This window comes from Podarcis melisellensis, assembly GCF_964234715.1.
Source record: "Podarcis melisellensis genome assembly, chromosome: 15".
In the NCBI taxonomy this organism is placed as follows: Eukaryota; Metazoa; Chordata; class Lepidosauria; order Squamata; family Lacertidae; genus Podarcis; species Podarcis melisellensis.
Window position 1 is genome coordinate 2469165 of NC_138532.1, and position 26249 is coordinate 2495413.

General features: G+C 42.4%; 1 protein-coding gene across 3 annotated transcripts in view; it reads right to left on the reverse strand.

Moving 5' to 3' along the window:
- The window catches only part of PEBP4 (phosphatidylethanolamine binding protein 4), a 236690-nt gene that overhangs the window by 206557 nt on the left and 3884 nt on the right, over positions 1-26249 (reverse strand). For all 3 annotated transcript variants that reach the window (XM_081891177.1, XM_081891178.1, XM_081891176.1), the window contains exons 2-3: positions 26027-26154; positions 24656-24788 (exon numbers count right to left, since the gene is read on the reverse strand). In XM_081891177.1, the coding sequence (XP_081747303.1) occupies positions 24656-24788; positions 26027-26148 (255 nt within the window). In that variant the 5' untranslated portion in view covers positions 26149-26154. The remainder of the gene's footprint in view (positions 1-24655; positions 24789-26026; positions 26155-26249) is intronic.

Consider the following 26249-nt stretch of genomic DNA (forward strand, 5'->3'; position numbering starts at 1 on the left):
GGCTTTTGAGGCCCATGTCACTTTAGAAATGTCTCCCACCTCTTGGAAGAACAATATACAGCAATTTCCTTGTAGAAACTTCCTGGGGGGGGGGGGAGAAACCCCCTACTGGTGTCTGCTTGTGTTCCACTGATATCTCATGTACATCTTTTATGTATGTGTTGCAGAGATTACTGAAATGAAGTTTTGGGTCCTTTTTAGGTTCATGATGTCACTGCTTTACACCCACACCCCACAATATTTGAAAACATCAGCTTTGTACTTAAACACAATTGGTTAGGAACTTCAATGTCTGTGTCTTTATTAATTTATTTAAAGAACAACAAACTAGTGATTGCTTTAACTTTTTGATATGTGGTGATTTGAATCATGAGGATGAATTAGGATGAATCATGAAGATGAATTAGAAGAACTGCTGGGTCTTGAATGAGCCTTGCTTTGGAATTGAGAACTTCATTAGATTTTCTTCTGCATTTTCATTTCATTTTGTTCTAAGGGCTTGTTAGAGATAATGTGTAAGCGTGGTGTCAGCTCTCCCCAAAAAGTCAACAACACTGGGAAATGGGGGGCTGGGGCGCTGGAGGGATCTTTGCACCATAGTGCTGCATATGCTTAAGACGGCCCTGACTATACCAAGCCCAATCTCTGGTATCTAGCCACAAGAATACTATTGCTCCACAGCTTCCTTATAAGCCCTCCTTACATAACACACCATTTGTAGCACAGGGGCTGAATTTGCCCCACAATTCCCATTTCTACCCTCAGAGTCTGCCCTGCATGCAAGGCACCAAGTGTCAATGGCAGGAGTACCACTGTGGGTGGGTCTCACACGTCTGCGGCAGATAACCATGTGGGAATGACTGCCTCCCTCAACCAGTGAAATTAAAGGTCTACTTAAAAAGAAGAAAAATATGCTTTTGTATGTGGAATGTGGGCAGGGGCACCTTGTCCTTTGACTGCAGCAGCAAAGTGCATTGGGCCAGCCCTGGTATCGCTGCTTCTCTGATGCCCATCTTGCAGAATCAGTGCAGTGATTCTGGAGGCAAAGGACAAGGTACCACAGTTGATGGTATCCAAAGCTGCTGGATCCAGAAAAATCAAATTGGGCAAAGAAGATAATCAGCAAGAGTAACCAATGCTGCTTCTGTCCCCAACCCACATCTGAAACAAGGATGGAGTAAGTCTAAATAATCCATTATCTCCAAAAACATCTGAAGCTGTTTGGCCACTCATCTCTCCAACATTGTGGCCTTGAAAGGGAGTACTGGCGACTGGGCAGGCATTGCCCTATAACTCTGCATCCACTTTATTATGGTGAAGTGTTCCTGCAAGTAACACACCGGATCCTGGACAAGGTAGGACTGGCAGACAGTAAACAGATGATGCAATGTACCTGATCAAGAGGGAGAGATCTTTTTGCAAATGCCAATGTGATGTGAGTGGCAATGAAATAAGGAAGCATTTGCACAGTATTCCCGGGTATATAGTTTCTTCATGCAAATAGCTCATCAACTCTTGGTTGTTCTACAAAGTGACACTGGCGACAAGGTTCAAAATAGATTGGCAGTCTGCCAGTTTAGCAAATGTTCCTTTCTCCTACTTTGCCTGAATAGAGACAGGCACAAGCCATTTTGCTTTAATTGTCAAAGACAGAGCTACAGGGGCACCCATCACCCATCAATAGCATTTAGGGGCTGGGGACTCTCCAACACCCATGGGGAATGCCAATTAGGGTTTCCTGTGCATATCAGTCTTAATTTCATGTGGTTCCTAACTCTGTTGTCTCATTAATCTATCTAATCCTTTCAAGTAACATTAACTGATTTGCCTTGGTTTCCTGACACCAAGTTGTGGGAGCTTTTGCACTGGATCTGCAAATTCCTCCTCTAGTAATGGGGTGTTAAAGACAGTTGCTGTTGCTAAGATGCATTTGAGTGAGGAGAAATCACTCTCCACTCAGTGTTTTCATCAGTATAGATACTCACAAGGTATTTTTGCACTTAGACATTACAAAGAGATAGCTTAGACAAATTCAAGCATTAGAAATTTCCCACCCCCTAAAATTCACAGCCAACCTGTTAATGAGTCTTTTTGACCCCTGTGCCATGTTACCTCTAATTTTACAGCCTGTTGGGATTTGAGTTCTGTGGACAGCCTCACATTTAGTTTAGAATTATAGGCTGAGTAGCTGTTCTCTTCTATTATTGTGCTGTCAATCTTGAATTAGCACATTAAATATGGTACGCTGAATGCATCTGTTCTGTATATCACAAGTCCTAATCGTCATTTGTTGAATCATTTTGTTTTTATATGATTGTTAAGCAATTATTTCATCCAAGGCGGCTTAAGCTTTGATTACTGTATACTGTTTGCAGGGATCAAAGTAAAAACCATCAACATCCTTCAAGCTTTGAGAGGCACAAATCTCTTTCCGAAATGCACACTTAAGAACTGGAGAAATGGGCTGTGCATGACCTAATAGGTCTTTCACATCTCTCCTTCCGCCTATCCTGCCTGGAGGGGTGGAATGTGTTTGTCTGGGGTAGTTAAGTGTCTGGTCAGAGTGTAGGTAATAATGGGGATATGAAGTGACATTTCTGCCAAGATTGCTCATGAAAGGAGGTACTTATCATAAGAGGCACAAACTGCTCAGCTCTGCCTGCACCAACACAATTCTTTATGTGCCATTTATTTGGGAAATGCAAAGTGCTGCACTGTTGGCTATTAAAATTAATTATGAAAAATCTTCCAGTTCAAATTTCTGGAATAAGTTATGACCATTTACACTCAACTATCCCAATTCATTCAGGCCACAGTATGACACAAATAGAGAGAAATTATAAGGAAATAATTAACATGAACTACAAACTGTGTAATAATTTGCCCTACAAAGTTTGCCAGGCCCTGTCTTTAACCATCTTGCACAGGCTAGTAACATTTGTTTTCTTATGGTACACTCTACCCCTCTTGGGGACATATTTTTATATGAGGTTCACATAAAATTGAGGTTATGCCTGCCTCCATTGTATTTTGTTTGATAGTGCGTTGGGTATTGGTACTGGGTAGGTAGGTAGGTAGGTAGGTATGCATAACATTTATATTCCACCTTTATTCTCTCCAGGAAGCTCAAGGTTCTCACTCCTCCTCATTCAGTCTGCACAACAACCCTGTGAAGTAGGTTAGACAGGGAGGTGGTGACTGGCCCAAATTCACTGGGTGACCTTGGGTCAGTCACTGCTTCTTTTAATGGTTCCAATTTTTGCAACTCACACGGCCCAAACCTGTGCCCCAGAGAGGTAAAAAACAACATGGAGGCAGCAGTTATGAGTTACCAGTCTCTGCGGCCACAGCAAGCCCTATGGCCCTCCAGAGGTTTGACTTAATCCGTGGAGGCCTGTTCCCTTCTTTCTCAAGACAGACAGATGCCAACACTGCAACAATGTAGAAGCATGTTTGGAATGTATATTATATTTGGAACCCACTCTGGGATCACATGTGATACAGAACAGCACAGGAATCAGTCAGTCAGTCAAATAAATACATACATACATACTGTACCTACCTACATACATACATACATTCACACATATATACTGTTCCTTTTAATATCTCCCTTGGTTTGAAAAATAGGTCCAGGCACATAATTTGCATACCATTTGTTAGTTGCTGTTTTCTGTACTGAAAGAATATGAAATTAAATCCAGGAAAAGCTTGTCTAGCTCTGGAAGTATCCTACTTGAATCCTTTGCAGGCTAAACACATTGTTAGACAAAACCTGGAAGGAGCCCTCAATGGTTGTGTTCACACCTAACAACAAGCCAGACTTTCTGCTTTGTCATGGCTTCCTGTGAATGAGGACCATGCACAAGAAACCAGAACAAGCCAAAAAGTTTAGCACATGGTTACATGTGAATGCAGTCATTAATGAGAACAAAGTATTTATTTTATCAATTTCTCTTGAGAGACTGAAAGGAAAAAATAAACGGGGCAGCTTCAGACATGTGTGTCAGAAATGGATTGTAGCTGAATCCCTTTAAAACAGTGGTGGGAATATGATTTAAATCATGTTAAGGTTGTTGGAAGATTTTCTTGTCTGAGTTTTCTTCCTGCCTTGTCTTCCAGCTGTTTTTCTTCTGCTGGAGCTCCAAGAATAGAAGTAGCACCCACTAGAGAAAAAGCAGTTGGGGCTGCTGAGGGAGGATTTGAATATTCTTTTTTACACGGGACAGCAAATTGTTAACTGTTCAAATGACATTCCCGCAATGAATTAATCCTTGCTTAGAGTAGCACTAATGTTCCAATTCCAAAACATGGGTTTCTTTTCCTAGTGTATGTGGTGCTTCACATGGAGGGAATGCCAAATACATGCATGTAACCACTTAATACGTGGTACCTTCCTTCTAATTACACAGTGAGGCAAAAGAGAAACCAAACATCCCGGGAAGAAGACGCTATTGACCTAAGGGAACAGGGCCAGAGTCCACAGAGCCCTCTGAGGAAGTCGTCAAATGCAATGATAAAAAGAGAAATGTGGAAGAGTAGGTAAAAGGTAATGCCATAAATTGCAGCTTAAAAACATCGCTGTGGGTAAATTGCTTTTTAACAAGCAGACAAGCTCTATCAATAGCATCTACCGTATGTTTTTATAAAGTGCCGAAATATGTTTTTAAAAGGCCAGTAAATAAAGTTCCTATCGATTTGATCTCAAGTGTAATCTGTTTTTCTGTCTGCCACCAACACTGGTAATAAAGCAGAATCATGTAATACGGCATTTCAGCTAATGCGACTATACATCACCACAAGGACTGCACGTTTGCTGCCGATCTATCATTTTCTATTGGGATTGCTTAGCTGTAGAATTTATAAACTTGCTCCAAATTGATGCAATGTCCAATTTTCTTTTCCAATTTATTTTTGGTTGAGCAAAGCAATATTGAGGTGTCTGCAAGACAAGGAGAGAGCATTTCCCATCTATCCAGATGTTCCTAGCCTAACCCAAACTTCCTACTGAACAACTGTGTGCCCATCATGGAAGGAAGCATACCTGGCAGGAGGAGAACCATTTCAACAAGTGGATGTTCTCTGCTCTTCGAAACCACAGTGATGCCTCCAGCTTCTCAGAAGCTTTAGACATCTCAATAGCTGATCAAACGCTGACAGGATATTAGAGGGCTATAGCTATGCTGCAAAAGCTTACCACCAAAAAGTGATGACATGGATCAATCATGCAAGAGGCATATCTGTAATATTTTCTCTCTCTCATGGAGTAACTCTAATTGTGTTTCAAAAAATATTGTAGGCCAATTTAACGGTGATTCACACAAAGTCTAGAAATCAGGCCATGTCACTTATACTTAAAGGAGAAGATGCTGTAGTTCAAATAACTGCAGATACACCAATAAAGAAAACAATCTAAGCTGTACCTGAAAATGCCTCCTGAAGTGGTCTTGCCTTTACAGAATTAATACTATGCTATACTCATTTTCCATTCAAATCTGCATGACAACATTGGATATAAGTTTACTCTGGTATTTCTGTTTAACACGTTTTGTGACCAGGGTAGAATCTACAAACATATAAAAAACATTCTGAAAATGCTTTTTTTTTTTTAAAAAAAAGCGGTTTTTAAAATACTTTGAATTTTCCATAAGGCTCACCATTGCCATCTCGTGTCACATTGTATATTGCACTTAAAACACACTTAAAATGTTTTATTTGCAGCTGTATAGCTGAATCCCAGGACTACATAAGTGTCTACACATAATAGTTCTTACTGCACTAATACATCAAACCGAAAATGAGAGCAGATACACCCATACACTTAATTGTTATAGTCACCTTTCAGCCACTACTCTAATTAGTACAATAACATTTAACACACAAGGGCCATAGCTCAGTTGCACAGCTTCTGTTTTGCATACAAAAGTTCCAGGAGCAACCGCAGCATCTCTGGAAGAGTTCCCTGCCTAAAACCCTGGCGGGCAGCTGTCTGTGCAGTCAGGACAGGGTTAGAGAGGCCATTCTTGCACAGCTATAGAGCGCCCTGCCTCCCCAAGGGTTGAAGAAATAAAGGGGACTACTACTGTAAAATAGTAGGAAGAAGATGGCTCTTTACTCTTTTCTCGTAACATGAACAAGGGAGAGTTGACCTAGTGTTTCTATTTCCATCTTTATTACACTTATATCCCTCTCTTCTCCCACGGAGCTCAAGGCAGCACACACACTTCTTTCCCCCGTCCTTCTTACCCTCATACCATCCAACCCTGGAGGCTAGACTGAGAGAAAGTGACTGACCCAAGGGCACATGGTGAATTTCATGCCTGAGGGTGAATGTGAACTTTGCCTCCCCAACCCTAGGTTCACATCCAGGCCATACATTTAACACACTCAGGGCTCCTCCCCCCCAAACAATCCTGGGAACTGTAGTGTGTCCAGGGTGCAATAAACTGTAGCTCTGTGAGGGGTCTCCTAACAACTCTCAGCAGCTTTAACAAACTACAGTTCCCACGACTCTTTGGGAGAAGCCATGGCTGTTAAGGTGGTGCGCTCTATATCTATGATGTGGATATGAGTCTGGTTCAGTGCTCTTAACTACTATACCTCTCTTTCTCTCAGTGCAGTCGCCAAGAATATGAGAAGTCTCTAATTCAAATGTTACCTCAGCCATGAATGTGGCTTTTGGACTCATTCTCCCCTGAATTGAAATATGTAAATCCCAAGAGAAAAACTGCACTTATTGCATCATACTTTGATCACTGAGAAATAAAAAAAATCAAGGAGATACCCAATGAAGATAATGCACATGATAATTTGTGATTTCTTCTTACAGTTTCATAAACAAATTATAAAACTAATCACCAAGTTAAGAGAACAACCAGGGGAAACCTTGGTCAGTATCCAGCTGAACAGTTCTGCTAGTGCAAGGACTTTTAGCATACCCTCCAACACTTCTCTGATGAACGTAGGGACGTCCCATTCCATAATGGTAATTTTACTTTTAAACATTAAAAAACCCTCCCTATATTGTACAGGAATGTCTTCAGACGGCTTGGGGGTCAGATAACTCCATACCTTCCAACATTTCTCCAATGAAAATAGAGACGTCCTAAGGAAAAGCATGGGATGCGAGTGGCGCTGTGGGTTAAACCACAGAGCCTAGGACTTGCCAATCAGAAGGTCGGTGGTTCGAATCCCCGCGACAGAGTGACCTCCTGTTGTTTGGTACCAGCTCCTGCCAACCTAGCAGTTCGAAAGCACATCAAAGTGCAGGTAGACAAATGCCAGAAGTGGCTTAGTCATGATGGCCACATGACCTGGAAGCTGTACACCGGCTCCCTCAGCCAATAAAGCAAGATGAGCACCACAACTCCAGAGTCGGTCATGACTGGACCTAATGGTCAGGGGTCCCTTTACCTTCCCCTTTTAAGGAAAAGCAGAACATTCCAGGATCAAATCAGAAACCAGGACAGCTTCTCTAAATCAGGGACACCCCTGGAAAACAGGGACACTTGGAGGGTCTGCTTTTAGCTGCTTGTGCAATGGAACTTCCCTGTCCTCTCAGCTCCCTCCATGTGCCATAAAACTTCTCTGGAGGGTTGGGAGGGAGGACCCCCAGAGCAGATTAAGGGGTTGAGCACTGACAAACCTTTACAGGGTAATTTAGCTGGCCAATCCACCCCCCACCCCACTGATACTCTGCTCTGGACTTGCTCATTGCCCTCCATGAGCCACAGAGGGGGATGAGAGGGCAGGGAAGTTCCACTGGACAGATAAAAGTCCTTGAACTAGCAGAACCGCTTCACTGGATACCACTGACCAAGGTGTCCCTTGGATTGTTCTCTTACATGATATTAAGGGCCATTTTGGATTTTTCTTCTTTTGTTTTTAAATTTACAAACATATATTTTTCTGTATACCTGAGGGGTCCACTGAAATCCCTACTTTGTATGAGGGCAATTCCAGTTTGCTTCCCTTCCCACAGACATGGGAGCATCTGGATGCTATTAGAAGAAGCAATAGCAAATCCAGGTTTCAATTAAGCAAAACTAGAAAGTTTGCTAGTCACTATCGCCTTTTTCACATTTTCGGACAGGGACACTCCCAGTCAACTGGAGAGATGCTGCTTTCTGCTCAACCTTTCCTGGTTTACAAATAGAAAATATTCTTCTTGAAACTGAACGGAATAAATGTGTAAAGCACAGTCCTCGTGGAGGCAGGTGTTAATTCTGTTTCCAGTGAAAGGGACTGTAGGTCAATTACTCTCTGCAGAGCTCATTCTTCAAATGGCAGAACTAGGAGAAAAATCACCCAAACAAAGTTATTTGCAGCTAAGTTACCAGTAACTCAGTGATGGCAAACTTCTGTTTCTAGCTGATTATTGCCAAGAGAAAAAGGACTGCATGATCACAAAGGATCATAGGCAGTAAACTGACTGAAGTTCTCTCAGGTCTCTCTCCTACCAACTGTTACAAGAGTCTTAAAATATTTAAATGGTGTTCCCCACTTTTTTTTGTTCCTCTCCCTTGGTACAGAGTTAATAATTTCCTCCTGAGACATTACTGGATAACTAGTCAGTGAACAATCTCCACATACAGAACAATTCTCAGGATCTCACATTTTCTTAGCAGACAAAGTGCTGTATTTTGAACCTGGGAAAAATTAAATTATCTCCCAGTCTCTATAACTTTCATGTGCATTGTGACTGCAGAAATATAATTCTGTTGCCTGAATTGATCTTTATTACGGCCATTGGCCCGTCACACAACAGTTTCCCATACCACCATAATGTACTTGAACCTCCAAATTTAAAACCGCCAAAACTTACAAAAAAAAAAAAAAAACAGACAAGAACCAAGCAAAACAAAAACAAAAGACCAACATCATACATTACAACAAATTTGTAGCATAAACATCGCCCTCTGCTCATAAATTGATAGAAGACATCAATGGTGATATCACCTAATTACATCCTAAAGCATAGATCATGGTTTAAAGGGATTATCCGAGCCACACAGGAGTCCGTTTCTCTTCTTTAGGGATAGGACGCTGATCAAGAATCTGGCAACCATGAGTGATCTTAGGGGGTCATCATCATTTAATAGATATCTCAATTTGGCTTCAGTCGTATCATCGGCAATTCCCTTAAGATATTGAGCAAGAAACTTGCTCCTGGCCGATAAGTGAAAAGCACAATCAAGAATTATGTGATGCAACGATTCTGGTGCCCCACAATTACAATCACATAAGAGCGATATCTGTCCATTGGAGAATCTATTTCTCAGCACGTTCGATGGGAAGGTGTTGAATCTTGCCTTTACAAAGGCATATCTATGAGCTGAGGAAGTTAAAGAATTCAAATAGTTTGGGAGCCTTAAGAGGGGTAATAAACCAAGATTTAGAGGTGAGCAGGTACCATTGCCCAAGATCATTTTCTGCTGCAAGTCCATCTCCTCTAGCTTACAGGTTACTGTTCTTTTAGCTGGAACTATATCCTGCTCTAGTAATTTGGATGGGGAGATTCCCATTGCCATTATTTTCAGCTGTAATTTTTTTACCCATGGGCTCTGGAAATCATCTCTCCACATACATTGTATCAAGTACAAGTTTGGGAGATTGTGCCATAGAGATAACCAGTGACAAAGTATGTGCTTCCACAGAGCATTTTCCAGGGATACAATATTAAGTTCCATGCGTAACGCTGTATTACTTACACAGTTGGGCAGTTTCAATATCCCTCTTAAAAACTGATTTTGAATGACCTCCAGGTGAGATAGGTTGGCAAAAGTCCCCCAAATTGAGATGGCATAAGCAATCGTCGGGATCACCTTGGCCTTGAAGACTTTCAACGCCGATGGGATATGAAGGGCCCCATCGGTGAAGAAGAATCGCAAGATCGCCAAGGAGATAGATTTGGCTCTATTTGTAACATAGGCTACATGGGCCTTCCATCTGAGGTTATGTTGTAACCAGACTCCCAAATATTGGAATCTATAGACTTGTTCGATGACTCTCCCATCAATTCTCCAATTATGGAGTTTCCGGCTCTTTGAGAAAATCAGGATCTTAGATTTTCCATAATTAATTGTAAGGGAATTTGCGTGACAGTATGATCCAAAAATTTTTAGGGCCCTCCTGAGACCTACTCTAGAAAAAGAAAGAATGACTGCGTCATCCGCATATAGTAACAAGGGGCAGCGATAAAGTGCTAGGCGGGGTGCATGAATCCTTTCTTGGGCCTCTATCAGGGGAGTCCTCATGTCACTTATGAACAAATTGAACAGGAGTGGAGCCAATATACAACCCTGTCGGACACCTCTGTTAATGGGAATTGAATTCGTGAGATCACCCTCCGGGGTGAATCTCACTCTGGCCGCTGAGTTCTCATGGAGTTTGATTATTAGCCAGAGAAGCCTTCTGTCGATGCCCCAGCGGGTGAGTTTTTCCCAGAGGATGCTCCTGGGGATACTATCGAATGCTGCCTTCAGGTCAATGAATGCCACACAGAGTTGGCCACCTTTTGGGGTGGAATATTTCCAGGCAAGATGCTGTAAAATTAGAATATGATTAATTGTTGACTGTTTTGGGCGGAATCCGGCTTGTTCGGGCCCAATTAATTTTTTCTCTTCGGCCCATTGGATTAGTCTGTTCAACAGGGAGCGGGCATACAGTTTCCCCACTATTGAGAGCAGGCTGATGTTCCTGTAGTTCCCCGGGTCATCTGGTGAGCCCTTTTTGTGGATTGGAACGATAACAGCGTCCTTCCATACTTCCGGAATCATTCCAGAGTTGTTAACTGCATCGAAGATGTTCGCCAGGACCTTGGCCCACCAGTCTGCGTGGTATTTTATAGCTTCTGCTGGGATCAGGTCTGGCCCAGGCGCTTTCCCTGTTTTAAGGTTGACGATCAGGTCATGGATGTCTTTCGGATCGGTAGGGGGCCAGAGGGGAAGCTGATCTTGAAATTCGTCTCTTGTGTTGACGATACAGTCAGTTGTGGCAAAGTAATTTTTTAAATAAGATTCCCAAACTGGGGCGGGAATAATAGTTAAAGGGTATCTTTTAGTTCTTTTATTTACCAGGAGCCAAAATTGTCTGGTGTTCCGTGATGATGAGGCTTCTATAATTGCCCGCCATTGATTCGCTTGCCATTCCAGTCTGGCACCCTTTTGAATTTGCTTGTAGGCCGATTTTGCTTGGAAATATTCTTTTGGCAAGACCGTTGCCCCAGAGGCTTTATACTCTTTGTAGATGTTACCAAGAAGTTGTCTAGCCTGTTTACAAGCACTGTTGAACCACAATGCACCTGTCTTCCTTTGTGTTCGATTTATTATATGCGTCGGGACAGAGAAAAAAGACGTTAGATCTTCCGACAGATTCGAGAATAGTCTTAGGGTTTGGTCGTAATCATGATAATCCTCAATTAATCCTGAATATGCTTGTTTTAGTCCTTGTTGTAAATATGCTGAGAATTTTTGAGCATGAAGTTCGGACCATTTTACACTTTTGACTTGCAGTACTGGGTTCGTAACCAAATGTGTTGGATGTCTGTCTCCATCTGGGGTCCAGTCTATAGTCATTGTGGCGACCAACGGTAGGTGGTCGCTCAGTTGAATATTTTCAACTTTAAAATGGGAAAATTTGGGGAATATATCATGAGATACCAGCATATAATCCAGGACACTGTTTGCAGAGGGGCTTATGTATGTGAACTCACCCGGTATGTCAGGTGGGCAGTTCCCGTTTAGAATCACTAAGTTTAGACGTAGTACCAATTGGTAAAGAAGGGTTCCTGCTTCATTTACCCTTTCGTCTTTGGAGAGTCTTTGATTGTGGAGGGAGAGGTCATTAATGAATTCAGGGGTTATCCACCATTTGGCTTTGGTTAAGGACTCCCAGTTTGTTGCAATGCGAGCATTGAAATCCCCTGCTATAACATTGGGTATATTGGGGTGTTTGGAGTGACAAAGAATAAGATGTTCCTCCAGGATTCCCCATTTATTGTATAAGTCAGCAATGTTGCCTCCAGGAGGAAGATAAACATTTGTTATAGCAAGTTCGAAGTTTTTCCCCGTAATCAGGGCTGTAATTGCAAGGGTGGAAGCATTTACAAGCGTGAGTTTTGCCCGTATTTTCAAGGAAATTGCTATGACTAATCCTCCACTAGGCCGGCCTCCTTTAGTGGACGGGCATGCTGGTAATGATATAGCATCAAACCCATTAATATTTACTCTCCCCTCTTCCCATGTTTCCTGCAGGAGAATTACTTGGTGTGAGTTTATTAGTTTTACAAAGTCTGGGTCGATTTTTTTCCCCTTCCAACCTGCTATGTTCCAGCTTAAAAGGGAGAACGGGGGAGAGTTTGGCTGAGGTTTGGGTAGTCACAATGGAGAAGGGGGGAACGCTGATCTTGGTGGGTTGTCAAATTTAAAGAAGTCAGTAATTTTCCTTTGACTAATGGTAGATGACTTCTCTCCTTTTGGCGCAGGTGTGCCTCTTGAGCTATTGTGAATATAGATAATATTTGATGTTTTTAGCTGTCGGGCCCAACTAGGCCCTGAAGAGGCTCCTGCCAAGTCCGCTGGAGCTGTCCTCTTTGGGGATCTAACCGATCCACTTGTGATCATTTGGTTTATATGTCCTGCTGGGTCTTCAGTCCACTCTGTGGTGACTCGCGGCACTGTGGTGTCTTCCTCACATGATTGTTGGATTTTTGGTGGAGAAGCCTTACTTGAGGTGGCCACTACCGTCTCAGGACGTGGATGGTCTTCGATGTATGTTGATTCCAAGTCCGGCATGGAGGGGTGAAGGGACAACGATTTATCCAGGGGGGTGTTATCCTGAGTTCCATTCTTGGATCGGTTAATCACAGAGGGAACAGATAAGTCTATTAAAAGCAGGGATGAGTTACCAGCGTGAAGGGGAGGAGAAGAGTCTGCCTCCAGCAGTGGGACCTTCCCATCTACTGCAGAGGGCACCTTATATGCTGGGTATTGGGGAATTGTTGTTTCCATCTCCATGGGGCATGGCACCGCTAAATTAGAGTGGGTATCGTTCGTAGGAACTCCGTTGCAGGCGATCCTTAGGAGCTGAAGTTTAAGTAAATCCAGCCTATTTATAATATCTTGTTGTTCCATCGCTGGTAACTCTCCAAAGGAGGCGATGAGCTCTCTTTCCTCCTGGGGTGTCAAAGAGTTACTGGCACACTCGTAGTGTTTGGTTGTAGGAGTGGAGTTACTATGAGACTGGCCCAGACATGGAGTGTACAGCTCAGCCCTCTTTTGTGGTTCAGGGCGGGAGGGTTGTACCGTCTCCTTGGTTAATCCCTCTGATAGGAGGGGTCTAATTTTGGAATCCATGAAAACTCTCGTTGGAAAAATACCAAGATTATTCAAAAAAACTTTTTGCTTAATAATAAGAGAGGGGATTTTTGCAGAGTGGAAAGCCAGCATCACTCTCTGATATCTGTTCTGGCTAACTAAGGGAAGCACAGCACAAAGATCTATTTGTGATGCCTCGAGTTTTAGAAGCCATCTGAGGTGCTCTTTAGTCCCATGTAGCGTTGTCCAACTTAGGTCCCTTCCCCGGAAGGTTAGGGAAATCTTCCTTGGATGTAGAATCAGGGATTGGCGATTCAGTGCGGGGTTGAGATTGTATTTGCAGTTCTTCATACAATCGGTGTTTGGAGGAGCTTTCTGCCGGCGCAATGGAACATCTACTGCCCCCTCTTGGGCTGTCTGTGCCGGCTGGTGATCCAGTTTTTGCTGAAGACTATGCAGCTGAGAGGATAGGCCATCAATTTTCTTAAATATACAGTTTAGAGTTCTAATTATTAGATGGAGTTGCTCGCATCCTGTGCAGTCCGATTCGGCTACCAATTCCTCCTTTGGATAGGGACCATCCCCATTTGTGTTACCATTAGCGTTTCCAATTTGTAACGTCTCAGGGGCCTCATCTTCTGATGTTGTTTCAAGGGCAGTTAGAGGATCGAAACGATTTTGAGTTGCTATTGAGTAGGTACATTCTTTGGGGCCTCTCCCTCCTTTAGGTGAACCCTTCCTTAATTGCTTAGGCCTTGGAGAGGATAATGCCTCGTCAGAGTCTCTTGGACGTTTTCCATGGCCCATAAATCAATTTTGCAGGAGCTGGGGAGCTCCTTAAATCCTTTAGTCTTCCTCACAAGAATACTACCACTTCCAGGAGAGTGGTGCCATAAAATTACTCACAGTAAGGCAGTCAGTTCAAGCCTCTTCCTTCCCCTTTTCCTTGTTCCTAGGATTTTTGAGACAGCTCGGTTCCAGCAGTCGGGCAAAATTCACTTCGTAGTGTGCAATAAACTAAAAGCTAAAGGAAAGAGCTGGTCGACAGGGCAGAGGATTTATGCCCAGGAGAACCTTTCACTTATCTCTTCCAGTTAGGGAGGCGGCGGCAGCCGTGGCGGCAAGTCCGGGCGTCGGAGCCACCCAGATAAAAAGAAAACAAAGATAAAACAAGTAGCGGGATACTAAAAGATACTAAAAGACAGCCAGCACAGCCAGCAGATCATTAAAACTCACGGATAAAAACAAGGGAGGATAAAAACCGCATAAAACCACTTAAAACTTTGATAAGAGTAAGCGAAATTACTCGGAGACTACCTTCGCCGCCATGTTGGATCCTCCCATATAGCAGCCATCAGGGGGGAGCAAAGACTTTCGCCCCCCGCCCTAATTCTGTTGCCTATTTCTCTGCTTGTAGATGTAGCCCACAATGGAGTTCAACCCAACTCTTCCTCCTCTTCTGAAATACTGTATTTACCATTACTTACTCCATTACTTACCGCTTTATATTTCCCTCTGCCCAAAATTGTTCAACAACTAATTTTACTGAAGGGGCTGTGTAATGTACTCCCCAGTGAACCGCCAGCACAGCTCTTTGCTACTCAGACTCCACAATTCTGAATTAACAAACTAAGGTTCAGACAATGGAATATATGAAGCTTCCACATGCCAAGTCCATTTAGTCCACTACTATCTACTCCAATAAGCACGACTGCCTTTTATCTGGAATGCCAAAGATTGGACCTGGAAGCTCATATACAAAAAGCAGGCACTCTACCATAGGAGCACAGCTCCAAAAAATACTCCTATGGGGATGAATTTGGCCCACAGGCTGACAGTTGCTAATATCTGCCATAGGATGTGAACACCATCTGCAATGGCTGGAAGAAAATGTCTTTTTAATATTTTAAAGAGAATAAATACAATGGCACTTTAGATTTTTGAAACGCAAATGGGATTTTCACTGAAGCTTTGAATGAAGCAGGTCTTTAGATCCCAGAAGCAACGCCTTCGACTATGCATACTGTTGGTGTTTCAGTGCAGAGATCATGCTTCAAATCCATATGCGACCTGACAGGGGGGGAACCTGATGTCCAAGCAAGCGCAGTCCAGAGGGTCACCTTCTCAAGAAGGTTACAGAGAGCTAAAAGCATATGTCTCACTTCAGCACAACTTCTGGTCTGGCTGCCAACTGGCTGGAACCCTTTATTTCATACAGAAGATCCTTCCCTTTGACTGCTAAAACTCCAACACCCTTTTAAAGATATACAACTGCAGTAAAACTCCTAAGCTCCTTCTCCCTTTCTAACATCTTGCCATAGAAATATCTCAAAGACTGTTGCAAAAACTTTCCAATTAAATCTAACATTATGCCTCTGACAGTATGGGAGAATGTTCAGTACTGGGCAGTTTTTGCTGCATTCCTGATAACAGATGTCCATTTACGCACACAGAAAAACACACACAGGATCCTGCACTGTACAGTTCAACTCAACATGCATGTGGACTCTCGTGTGCTACTATGCTCAGATTCCAGCCATTATCTCACCTGCAGACAGTCCTTTTGATGAAGGAGGCATTACGGGGGCTCCTCCAACTTCAGAAACATCCCATGGCATTCAAAGGTTAAAATGTGTGTGTGTGTATTCAAACAAAATAAAAAACAAAGACAGGGAACACGGAATCTCAAAGCCAGCTTTCTGCTTCTCATCGCAGTGCACTTCTTCCATTGCCTAATTTAAAATAATAAAAAATACCACATGCTGCAAACCTTAGCACATTGTGTGCTATTCATCCTCACTCAAAAGAGACTTGTTTGGAAATCTACCAAGCTATTTGGGAGAAGTCTAGTAAATGAGCCACATGTAGGATTTAGACAGGCAAACTCATAGATATACCATCCACATAGCGCCCCCTGCTGGCTGCCTGGATGCCTGCACTTAAAGAGATTTCTATTGAATGGAATGTCAGACAAAAAACAAGAAATCTACATCAATGGAGGGCATTTGAGTGAAAACACAGATTGACAATAAGGTCTATTAAAAACTGCTGTCTTTTTGTAAGATTTTGAAACCTCAGTTTCACATTCTAAGGACCACAACAACGCAAAACTGTTATTTTAGGAAAACAGACTACAAGATTCCAAGTATCTTATTTCAGGAGAGAGGTACCTCTCTTCCCATCTTAGCTCATTTGAAGTAACCTCAAGAAATGCTCTTACAGTGCCTTTTTCTTTTCTTTTTGCAATTCCATCCTCAAGCAAATTGAACCTTGTTGTGAAATTCCCCACCACCATCTAATAAATCTCATTGTCTTCTTTCACAGGTTTAACATCAACAACCTTCCTGCAGCTGGAGTGGAGGTTCAGAATGATTTCTGAACAGTTATTTTTAGGACCATTAATTTTAAGCAGCATCAACAACTATGAGGTTAACCATTAACTGACTGCTAAAATTCTTTCTTAAGCTATACGCAAAGTAATTATAACAGATGCTAATTATTGCCTTTACATACTTAGAAGAAGGAATCCTATATTCACATTATGCTGTTATCCAATGTGTGCTCATCAGGGAGGAGAAATACACACAAGTAGATATGGCCGGGAAATGGCTCCAGAGCACCCCTGATAACTCTGCCAGTGCCCACCTATCAGGGGCTGTGGCAGCAACAATGGCTGCATGCCACTCCACTGCCCCAGTGGTTTGGCCTCTGGCAACCTATGGGAACCTTTATTCTTTTGCCTGCCAGGCCAGCCCTGCCAGCAGCATCCCATCTAGCTTCACTAGCCATCCTTTTATTGTCCCTTTCCCCCTTTCCTGACTAGCCCGTATATCCTGGCAGCAGAATGCAGAACTCATTCCACTTGTCGACCACGAGATGCCTCTCCCCTTAAAGTTTGCCAAAGGGCCACTTCCCTTGAGTTCAGCAACGATCAGGAGATTGTCACTTGGCAACAACACAGAAGCAGTTCTTCTCGGTCATCGCACCCATCCTTTGGAGTGCCCTCCCTTGGGTAACTTATGAGGCGGTAGCAGTTATGCCCTGAAACACCTCTTTTAAAATGAAATGTGTCCCCATGGATTCCTGGCCTCTTAAATTTAGTTTTTGCTTTGTAAACTTCACAGTTTTATTTGTGACAGACAACAGCATTATGTTTTTATCCAGTTTTTAGGAATTTTTATTGAATGATGTGGCTTTTAGGCATTTTATTATATTAAGTGGTATACATTATAAAATAAATAAATAATAAGATCAATGAAATGTGACTATCAGATTAACCCACGTATAAAAGGCTATGCCCTCTGGGCTATTGCTTGGCCAGAGTTTATGTAAGTTACATAACATTTGGGCTTGATATCTTCTAACTGAAATCCTGAGACACTGGCTTGCTGCAGAAGGTACAGGAGATACTAAGAACATAAGAACAGCTCTGCTGGATGAGGTCAGTGGTCCAGCATCTTGTTCTCACCAGATGCCCACGGGACCCAAGGGCACCAGCAACTGGTATTCAGAACACGACTGCTTCCGACCATGAAGACAGAGCGTGGTCTTCTTGGCTAGCAGCCACGGATAGTCTTATCCTCCATGGATAGGCCAATCCTCTTTTAAACCCATCCCAGCTGGCAGCCATTACTACTTCCTCTGGGAGTGAATGACATGGTTTAACTATTGTGCTGTGTGAAGAAGTACTTTATTTTGTCTCTCCCAATCCTCCAACATTCAGCTTCATCAGAGAGTGATGAAGTGAGTGAGGGAGAAACTTTTCTCTATCGGCTTTTTCCATTCCATGCATAATTTTATACTCTTCTTGCATGTTCTCTAAACTATAAAGGCCCAAATGTTGTGATATTTCCTCACGGGGGACTTGCTCCATCCCCTTGTTCATTTTGGTTACTCTTTTCTGAACCTTTTCCTGCTGTACAACAGTATCCTCCTTTTTGAGGTGAGGCAACCAGAACCTCTTAGAGGGAGTGGCCTTTTAGACAAGGCAGCAGAACTCAACAGAAATTCTGCCCACTTGGCTGAAGTTAACTTTTGCATGAAACCTGTGGGAAATTCCGTATCAATTTATAATTTCCCTAAAGAAATGTCAAGGGTAACAGTACCATCTAGTGGTCTTTCCATCATAAAATAAGCATTTCGAACTTGTGTGAGAATAAACAAGTCCACTGTTAGCAGTGATGTCTGCCTCTGATACTTCTTCCATATATTCCCAGTATCTTCAGCTACAGAAGATTTGATCTAAACAGGAAGATACCATGAATACTTGAAATCGTGTTTATGTGAAGTGCCTCAAAGACTTGGAAGTGCTGTGAAAATGTGAAGGTGTGAAATGCTCCAATTCAAAGACATCCAGCCCAAATATTGCTTAGCTTAAGTGAACTCTGACCAAGCAGTGGTCACAGGCCTTACTTTATGGACGAGTTTGACCTTCACATCTTATTACTTATAATAAACAAGATGTGAATGTTCAGAAAAAACCTTAATCCTGGCAAACGGGCAATATGTAATTGAATATATAATCTGTAATTAGATTAGTAAATTTGTAATTTCAAATAGGTACATCATTTGTGACATGCAATCTATGTCTTACTGGGTTTGAACATGTGTAAGAAATTATTTTAATTGTCTTTATACGATACAATAATCTTTATTGTCCCATACAAAACAACGAAATTGAAAAAATCTACATCAGACATTCAAAAACCAACAAGCCTGCTATCCCAGCTATCCCAGTCTGGTTGACCCCCTAAAAACTCTGATACTCCATAATTAAATACAATATACTCCCATAAAGACTATCTTACACTGTGTGTCAGTTGCTTTGTATGTGTTTATTGTTCTATTGCTTCAAGATGTTTTGCAGGAAGTGATTCATAAATGGAAGGAAATAAATAATGAATAGTTTAGCAAGTATGTAACTTAAGGCACAGTTGTCATCTGGAGATCTACCTGCCACAGGATTCCATGGAAGATCTGAGGTGACAATGGAATGCCAAATACACAGCCACTATTCTGGCAAACAGACACCAGCAGAATGGCCGAAATGTGGCTAAGTTAGGGGTGGAACGTGAGGAACACAAGGGAAGAGCACGCTTATGCCATATCTACACCACTTCAACCCCTGCGCATGCTCCCAAAGACAACACAAGTTTACACCAGCCCCAGATCCAGCACAAATTATTTCTAGCCCATTAATATCCGCAGGAAGAGGGGAATGTTAAAACAGTTGCACCCACATCAACAACACACCCACTCACATTGCCAAAATAGCACATAAGATATAATGTACCACAGCACCAAAACACAGCACGCCACTACCAGAATATAAACCACATACAAGGAGACCATAACTCAGATAACTGAGCTCATAGCATGTAACGTTCATGCTAGTCAATTATGAGGAATGGCAACTGGAAATGATCGGCCCATAACCTTATAAAAGACAAGCCACCAAGATGCAGCAGGTTCCCACTGGCAGGCTGCCCCAGCCAGGGTCACACCAAAGTGCCTTTGGGCCAGTCCTTCAGGAAAGTGATTCTTGGGAGAATGGGTCATTCCTGAGTGGGAGACGGGATGGGAATGCTAGGAGCCATGTGGCTCCTGGGACCTAGCTTGTGGCTGCCCAAACAAAATGTCTAGGCTCCCCTCCTTCCCCCTTTTTTTTCCTGCCCCGTTACCAGACTAGACCAGGCAGCCTCACAGGGGGGAAAATGCTGTCATGCAAATCAGAGAGACTGCAGGGTAGCGCAGCAGCAAAAAAGGTGCATCTTTTGCTGCTGTGCTGCTTTGCTGGGAAAATCAGGTGTTTGGCAGGGGGGGAACTGCAGAAAAGGATGCATGTCTTTTGCTGCCGCTGTGCCCAGCAGACCTGCTGACTGCAGCCAGGCAGGCAGAGATGCCAGGCACCAAGGGTGGCTCCTAGAAATCTCCATCCAGTCGCAAAAGGCCAGTTGCCAGTCGCAAAATGTAATTGGCGCCCAGCTAATTTTGAGCACTGGACAGGAGTGACAAGGAGTGACAAGAGTGTGGGCTCAACATAAGCCTCTTGGTGAGGGTGTTTTAAGCATCATGCTTTTAAATGGTTTGTTTTGTTAAAACATTCTTAATTAAAATTTACAAGGTTCTGGTCAAACTGATATTGTGTACTGTATTTTAATTATGTATTTTATATACGTATATGTATTATATATATGTAAACCAGTTAGAAGGCAGTTTGTCATATAAGTGGCATATAAATTAAATTTAATAATAATTAGTAGTAGTAGTGATAACTACTGCAACAGCATCCTCAATCCTATCCCATTTGCCATATGTGAATGTATTTAAAGCCGATGACGGGTGTGTGTGTGTGAGAGAGAGAGAGAGAGAGAGAGAGAAAGAGAGAGAGAGTAGAGAAGAGAACAAGCAGCAAAAGTCTTAGGAAGCGTATTTGAATCCTGCCTCCCCTAAGTCAATCATTTTCTTACTAAACAATTCTTCTTCTTTACCAAAAGAACGGGAGGCAAAGGATGAGCAAGTAAAATTCTCAATTGTACACTGGGCAATAGATATTGATCATAATATAGATATGGAAGCATGGGAACGATTGTGGAATATGGTTATAAAATCTACAGCATGTTATGGTCCAAGAGGAAATGATATTAAAATGATATATCGATGGTACCTAACACCAAGCAAAATGGCAAAAATGTATAAATCCAAATCAATTTTCCAGTGCTGGAAATGTAAAGAGAAAGAAGGATCTTTTTATCATATGTGGGGGTCTTGTATTTAGGCTAAAGCTTACTGGGAAATTATACATAATCAATTGAAAAAGATGTTTAAAATAATGCTTGTAAAAAACAAAAACCTGGAAGCCTTACTTTGGGGAGTTATAGGGACAGAACTACTCAGACTCAGACAAAGAAATTTATTCATGTATGCAACCACATGGCAAGAATGTCACTTGCCCAAAAATGGAAAGAAGAAGAAGTCCCAGCAAAAGAAGAATGGATACAAAAACTTACGGAATATGCAGAAATGGCAAAACTTACCAGAAAAGTAAGAAATTAAGATAACAATTTTTTTATAAAAGAATGGAAATGGTTTATTGAATATTTACAAATAAACTGTAATAACCTGCAGTTTTGTAAGAGTATACAGTCATACCTTGGGTTACAGCCCCTTCAGGTTGCGTTTTTTCGGGTTGCAGACTGCGGAAACCCAGAAGTACCGGAATGGGTTACTTCCGGGTTTCAGCGGTCGCGCATGCGCAGAAGCACCGAATCACAACCCGCACGTGCGCAGACGCGAGTTGCGAATGCTGTGGGTTGCGAACGTGCATCCCGCACGGATCACGTTCACAACCCGAGCTTCCACTTTATATTTAAAGTAGATGAATAAATGAGCAAATTAAGTTAATTTAGATATGTAGAAAATACTAAAAATAAATTTAAGGAACTGCAGAAAGAGGGGGAAGGAAGTCAAGTTCTGAAATGTTAAAATGATTGTAAATTTTTTGAAATATATACAATTGAAAATCATAAATAAAATATTATTATTATTAATAATAATAATAATAAGGGAACCACCGCAAAGAGGTGCCACCCACCCCTAGTTTGGAGAGTCACTCTAGAAGGATACCATGCTCAATGGTATCGAAAGACGCTGAGAAGAATTAACAGGGACATGTTTCAGCACGTTCTATAGAGGGAAGTGAGGGGCAGATGGGGCTTGTCTAACCTGGGAAGGGAGCCCATCTCGGAGAAGGAAAACTCTGATCCCCAACCTCCACTGCCTTGTAGTATCCAGAGTGGAGTCCCTAAAATGGTTGGATGGCATCTTGTACGCCTCCTTCCAGCAACTCCTGCAACCAAGCTGATGCCAAACGTCTTGCTCTGCTTTCCTTCGGACAAGAACAGCAAGGGGGAGAGGGGGGGTCTTTTCATCTGGGCAGCCCAGGACCTCCATGCACGCTGCCCAGGCTTGCACCCCAGAGAGGTTACACAACATTTTGACTTCACCCCCTGAGGCACACTCTGTTGTCTTTCAAGATGGATGGATGCCAATCATGTGTAAAACGTTATATTTGTCCCCATTAAAATGCATTTTGTTAGCTTTGTCTAGTTCTCCAATCGGTTAAGGTCACCTTGAATCTTGGTTGTGTCTTCTGAGATATTAGCTACCCCTCCCAGTTTGGCGTCTTCTACAAACTTGATGAGCATCCCCTCTATTTCTTCATCCCACACTGTGGAACGCCCTCCCATCAAGGAGATAAGTAACTATACAACCTTTAGAAGACATATGAAGGCAATTGTTAATGTTTTATTATGTTTTTGTATATGCTGGTAGCTGCTCAGAGTGGCTGCGGCAAGCCAGTCAGATGGGGGGGCTATTAATGTTGTTGTTGCTGTTGAATCCAAGAAATGATTGAGGGTATGCAATTCCTCCCCCCCCCCCCCCCGCAAAAAAAACCCCAGTCTATATTCACTTATTGGACATACATTTTCCAATCCAAGTCATTAAAAAGATGTTAAACAACACCGGGCCAAGAACAGAACGCTGCAGCACCCCACCTGTCACTCGTTTCCAGTATAGCAGGGAGCTATGGGGTTCAGTCAGTCAACCAGCTACAAACCCACCTAAAAGTGAATGTGTCTTGCCCACATTTTTCCAGCTTCTCTGCAAGGACAGCACAGGGGAATATACTATTTAATTGTCTGTTCTAGGAACTTTCCTGTTATTGATGTAAAGTACTTGCCTGGATACTGTTTTTCCCCCATCCTTGACAATGGGGACAACATTTGCCTGCCTGCAGTTGACCTGTTCTCAAAGCCTCCTGAAAGATAATAGAGCAGGGGCTCTGTGCCTGTGGGCCTCATATTGCTTGGTCTAGGCTGAGTCCAATATTCTCCAGTTTCCACCAGATTGTCTACATGTGTTTATCCAGCCTCCCTTTTTATTATTCTGTGTCACCAATTGAGAATTGTGTGACTGAAGTACAACAGTGCCAATGCAGTTCTTGGAAGCTGTTCTTTGCAAGCTCCCCTGAAATGGACTGGCACTGTGAGAGAACAGCAGGACCTCTACAGAAGGACTTCCACATAAATTGTGCCCCAGACCCTGTAGGAAATTTGATAATGAAATTCTTTATCCCAGACTAATAAAGATATACAGTACAGAGAAATGATACATTTAAAAGCAATATATTATGGGGCCACTAGATGTCACTGTGCACCATATGGCTCACCATGCAAGCTCCAGGGTCTGGTAGGGAACAAAGGATAAGGATGAGGGATGTGAATTTATACCAAATTATAGCATTTCCAGTATAGAATATAGCCAATACCTCTCCCACTATCTCAAGAAAGTGACACTTTCATGCTTTTTGAAGGACCTGTGCATGCTTCTTCTAAACAAACATTTCTGCCAGTGTGATCCCTGCCTTTCGCCTGGATCCTTGTAAAAACAGAAAAGAAGAAAGAAGCAACTGGCAGAGCTCCTCTAGAGGAAGACGCGCCTGGGGATCAACAGGGCAGGGATGATGCTGAAGTGCCACAAGAGGGGCTCCCAGAATGCTGTTGCTAAAAGAGTTCCAGGGTTATCTGTGTATGGTGCACTTTAGTGCTGCTTGTGTGCCAATTGTTTTAACTTACCCGGCTGTTTATTCCTTTTTATCATACCCTTCCTCTAATGAGCACATAGTACTCCGTATCCAGTTATTCTCACAACAGTCCTGTGAGGGAGGTCAAGCTGAGGGACAGTGACTGGCTCTCACCAGGGAGCTCATGTCTGCGGGGGTGGGGGGGCTCTTCCAAGTGACCTGCTTATTGTACATGGTTTACATGGAGCTTATGCAATGTCCGCTCTTAACTGAGCATTTGTTCTGATTTGTTGCAGGGGGTTATACAACAATGAACACAGAATCCTGATTTGCTTGCAGGGAAGTTATAAATCTTCTTGTCAATTATCTCACATTTTTACTGCATTTTCCCGTTGGTTTCCTAACCACAAAAAGTTTTTTTTAAGTGGATTTATTGCAAGAGAGCACTTTAACATACTTTAATTGCACAAACCTAAATTCCCAGTATATGATTAAATCCCTCCTACTGACATGCTGAAAGCAACCTGAACATTTCAACCTGGATTTTCCTGATCATGCACTGAAATTTTATTCATGTCACCACCTTGTGACAGTACAAACAGGATTTCAATCCCTAGGCTGCAGGCTTTTCTGATATTAAACACTATTACAAAAAAATATTAAGATGATATGTGATTTGATGACAGGTCTGTATTCAAAATATCTCTGACATGAACAAAAACATTTTCACAAAATGACACCATTGCTGCCTTACCTCATCTGCCTGGTGGTATCTGATATTTGGGCTGGTCCATTCCGTGCTGATCTGTTGACGGTACTGGTTGCACTTTGGAATAAATGTACAGCCAACATCTCCCAGCTCTGGATACAAAACTTCTAAATCTCCTCTGTAAGCAACATAAAACTGGAGTGAGATCTTACAAAAGACTCCAAACAAGAAGTGAGTTGAAGATCAGCAGCATTCTATGAAAAGTATAAATTTTAAATATATTCACCTTGCCCCCCAAAAGAAAGCTTGCACTGGATAAACTAATACAAAATAAAGTTTATACACCTGAGTTCTGTGACCACAACCAGAAACACATCGTACAATAATTATTTCATATGTCCATATTGAAAATGCACCTTTCCTTGTACACACTATTAAAGTAATTCAAGTGTAGCTAATAGGTTCTTTTCATTCTTTAGATTACGTCTATACAAGCATCCTAACAATCCCATATTTGACTCTCTTATTATTTATTTTTCCAGGTTAATTCATCCGTCTCTTTGCAATCTGCTCCACATCACTGAAAGCTCTCTTCCTCCCTTTCCCCTTTAATGCGCAAATTAACACATTCCCCAAAGTGCCCCTGATGCAGACCAAGAAGGGCCTGTAATATGCTAAATAGTATGCTAAATAGTAGAGGCTTTCTTAGTGTAGGCAAATGTTAACCTAAACTGATGTGATGTGGCCAAGGACTTCTCAAAGGTAACATGATTCTTATAAAATCATTTCTGTACAGAAAGGAATTTACAATGGAACTTTTTAGCTTAGTACAGTAGTGATGGAGAATTCAAAGTCAGAAGGTGTGAGTAGCATGATTACAATATTCCTACTATAAATCAGGGCAGGGGACCCTCAGGCCCAGGGGCTAAATGCAACAAACAAACAAGGGCCTGCTGGCCCTCAGGACTCCTCAGCTTACCTCCCTACAACGCTCTAAAATTCCAGAATAAGAAGCAAGATGCAGCCAAAGTTAAGTACAACTAATTCCAGTTTGTTTCAATAGAAGAGTTAAGCACATGCAGACCTTCTCCTACCCAAAAACTGTTACATCGCATCTACCAGAAATGTTCTGGCACAATGTGTGCAAACATGGATGTAGCCGGGGGGGGGGGTGCAGTGGGCAGTAAATTAATAAATATACTTAAGTAACTGAGGTTCTGCCCCACCCCCAGCATAAAGCCTACCCCCTAACATAAATTCTGGCTGCACCCATTGTGCAAAATATGAAACTGTTATTACCATGCACCACTCTGATATTCAAATAAACTGCTTATCACATTGTTGGGGGCCATGATGTAATAAAATGATCCCTTGGGCTGTGTTTCTATGGGAAATGTGAGAGAATAATGAGCTCACCTACAAAACTGGGCATCCTTCTCATTCAGCCTCTCAAAGACGCACTCCTCTCTCTGTGCAGCAACTTGCACACCAAGACCCATCAAACCAGCTGCCAGGAAATAAACGATCGGGAGCTTCATCCTGTTCTGTGAAAGACAAAGGATGTAAAACGTACATCTTCTCAAAGATGAAGCCACATACCACGCCTGTGTGCAGTTTTGCAAGTTATAGGAAGGCAATT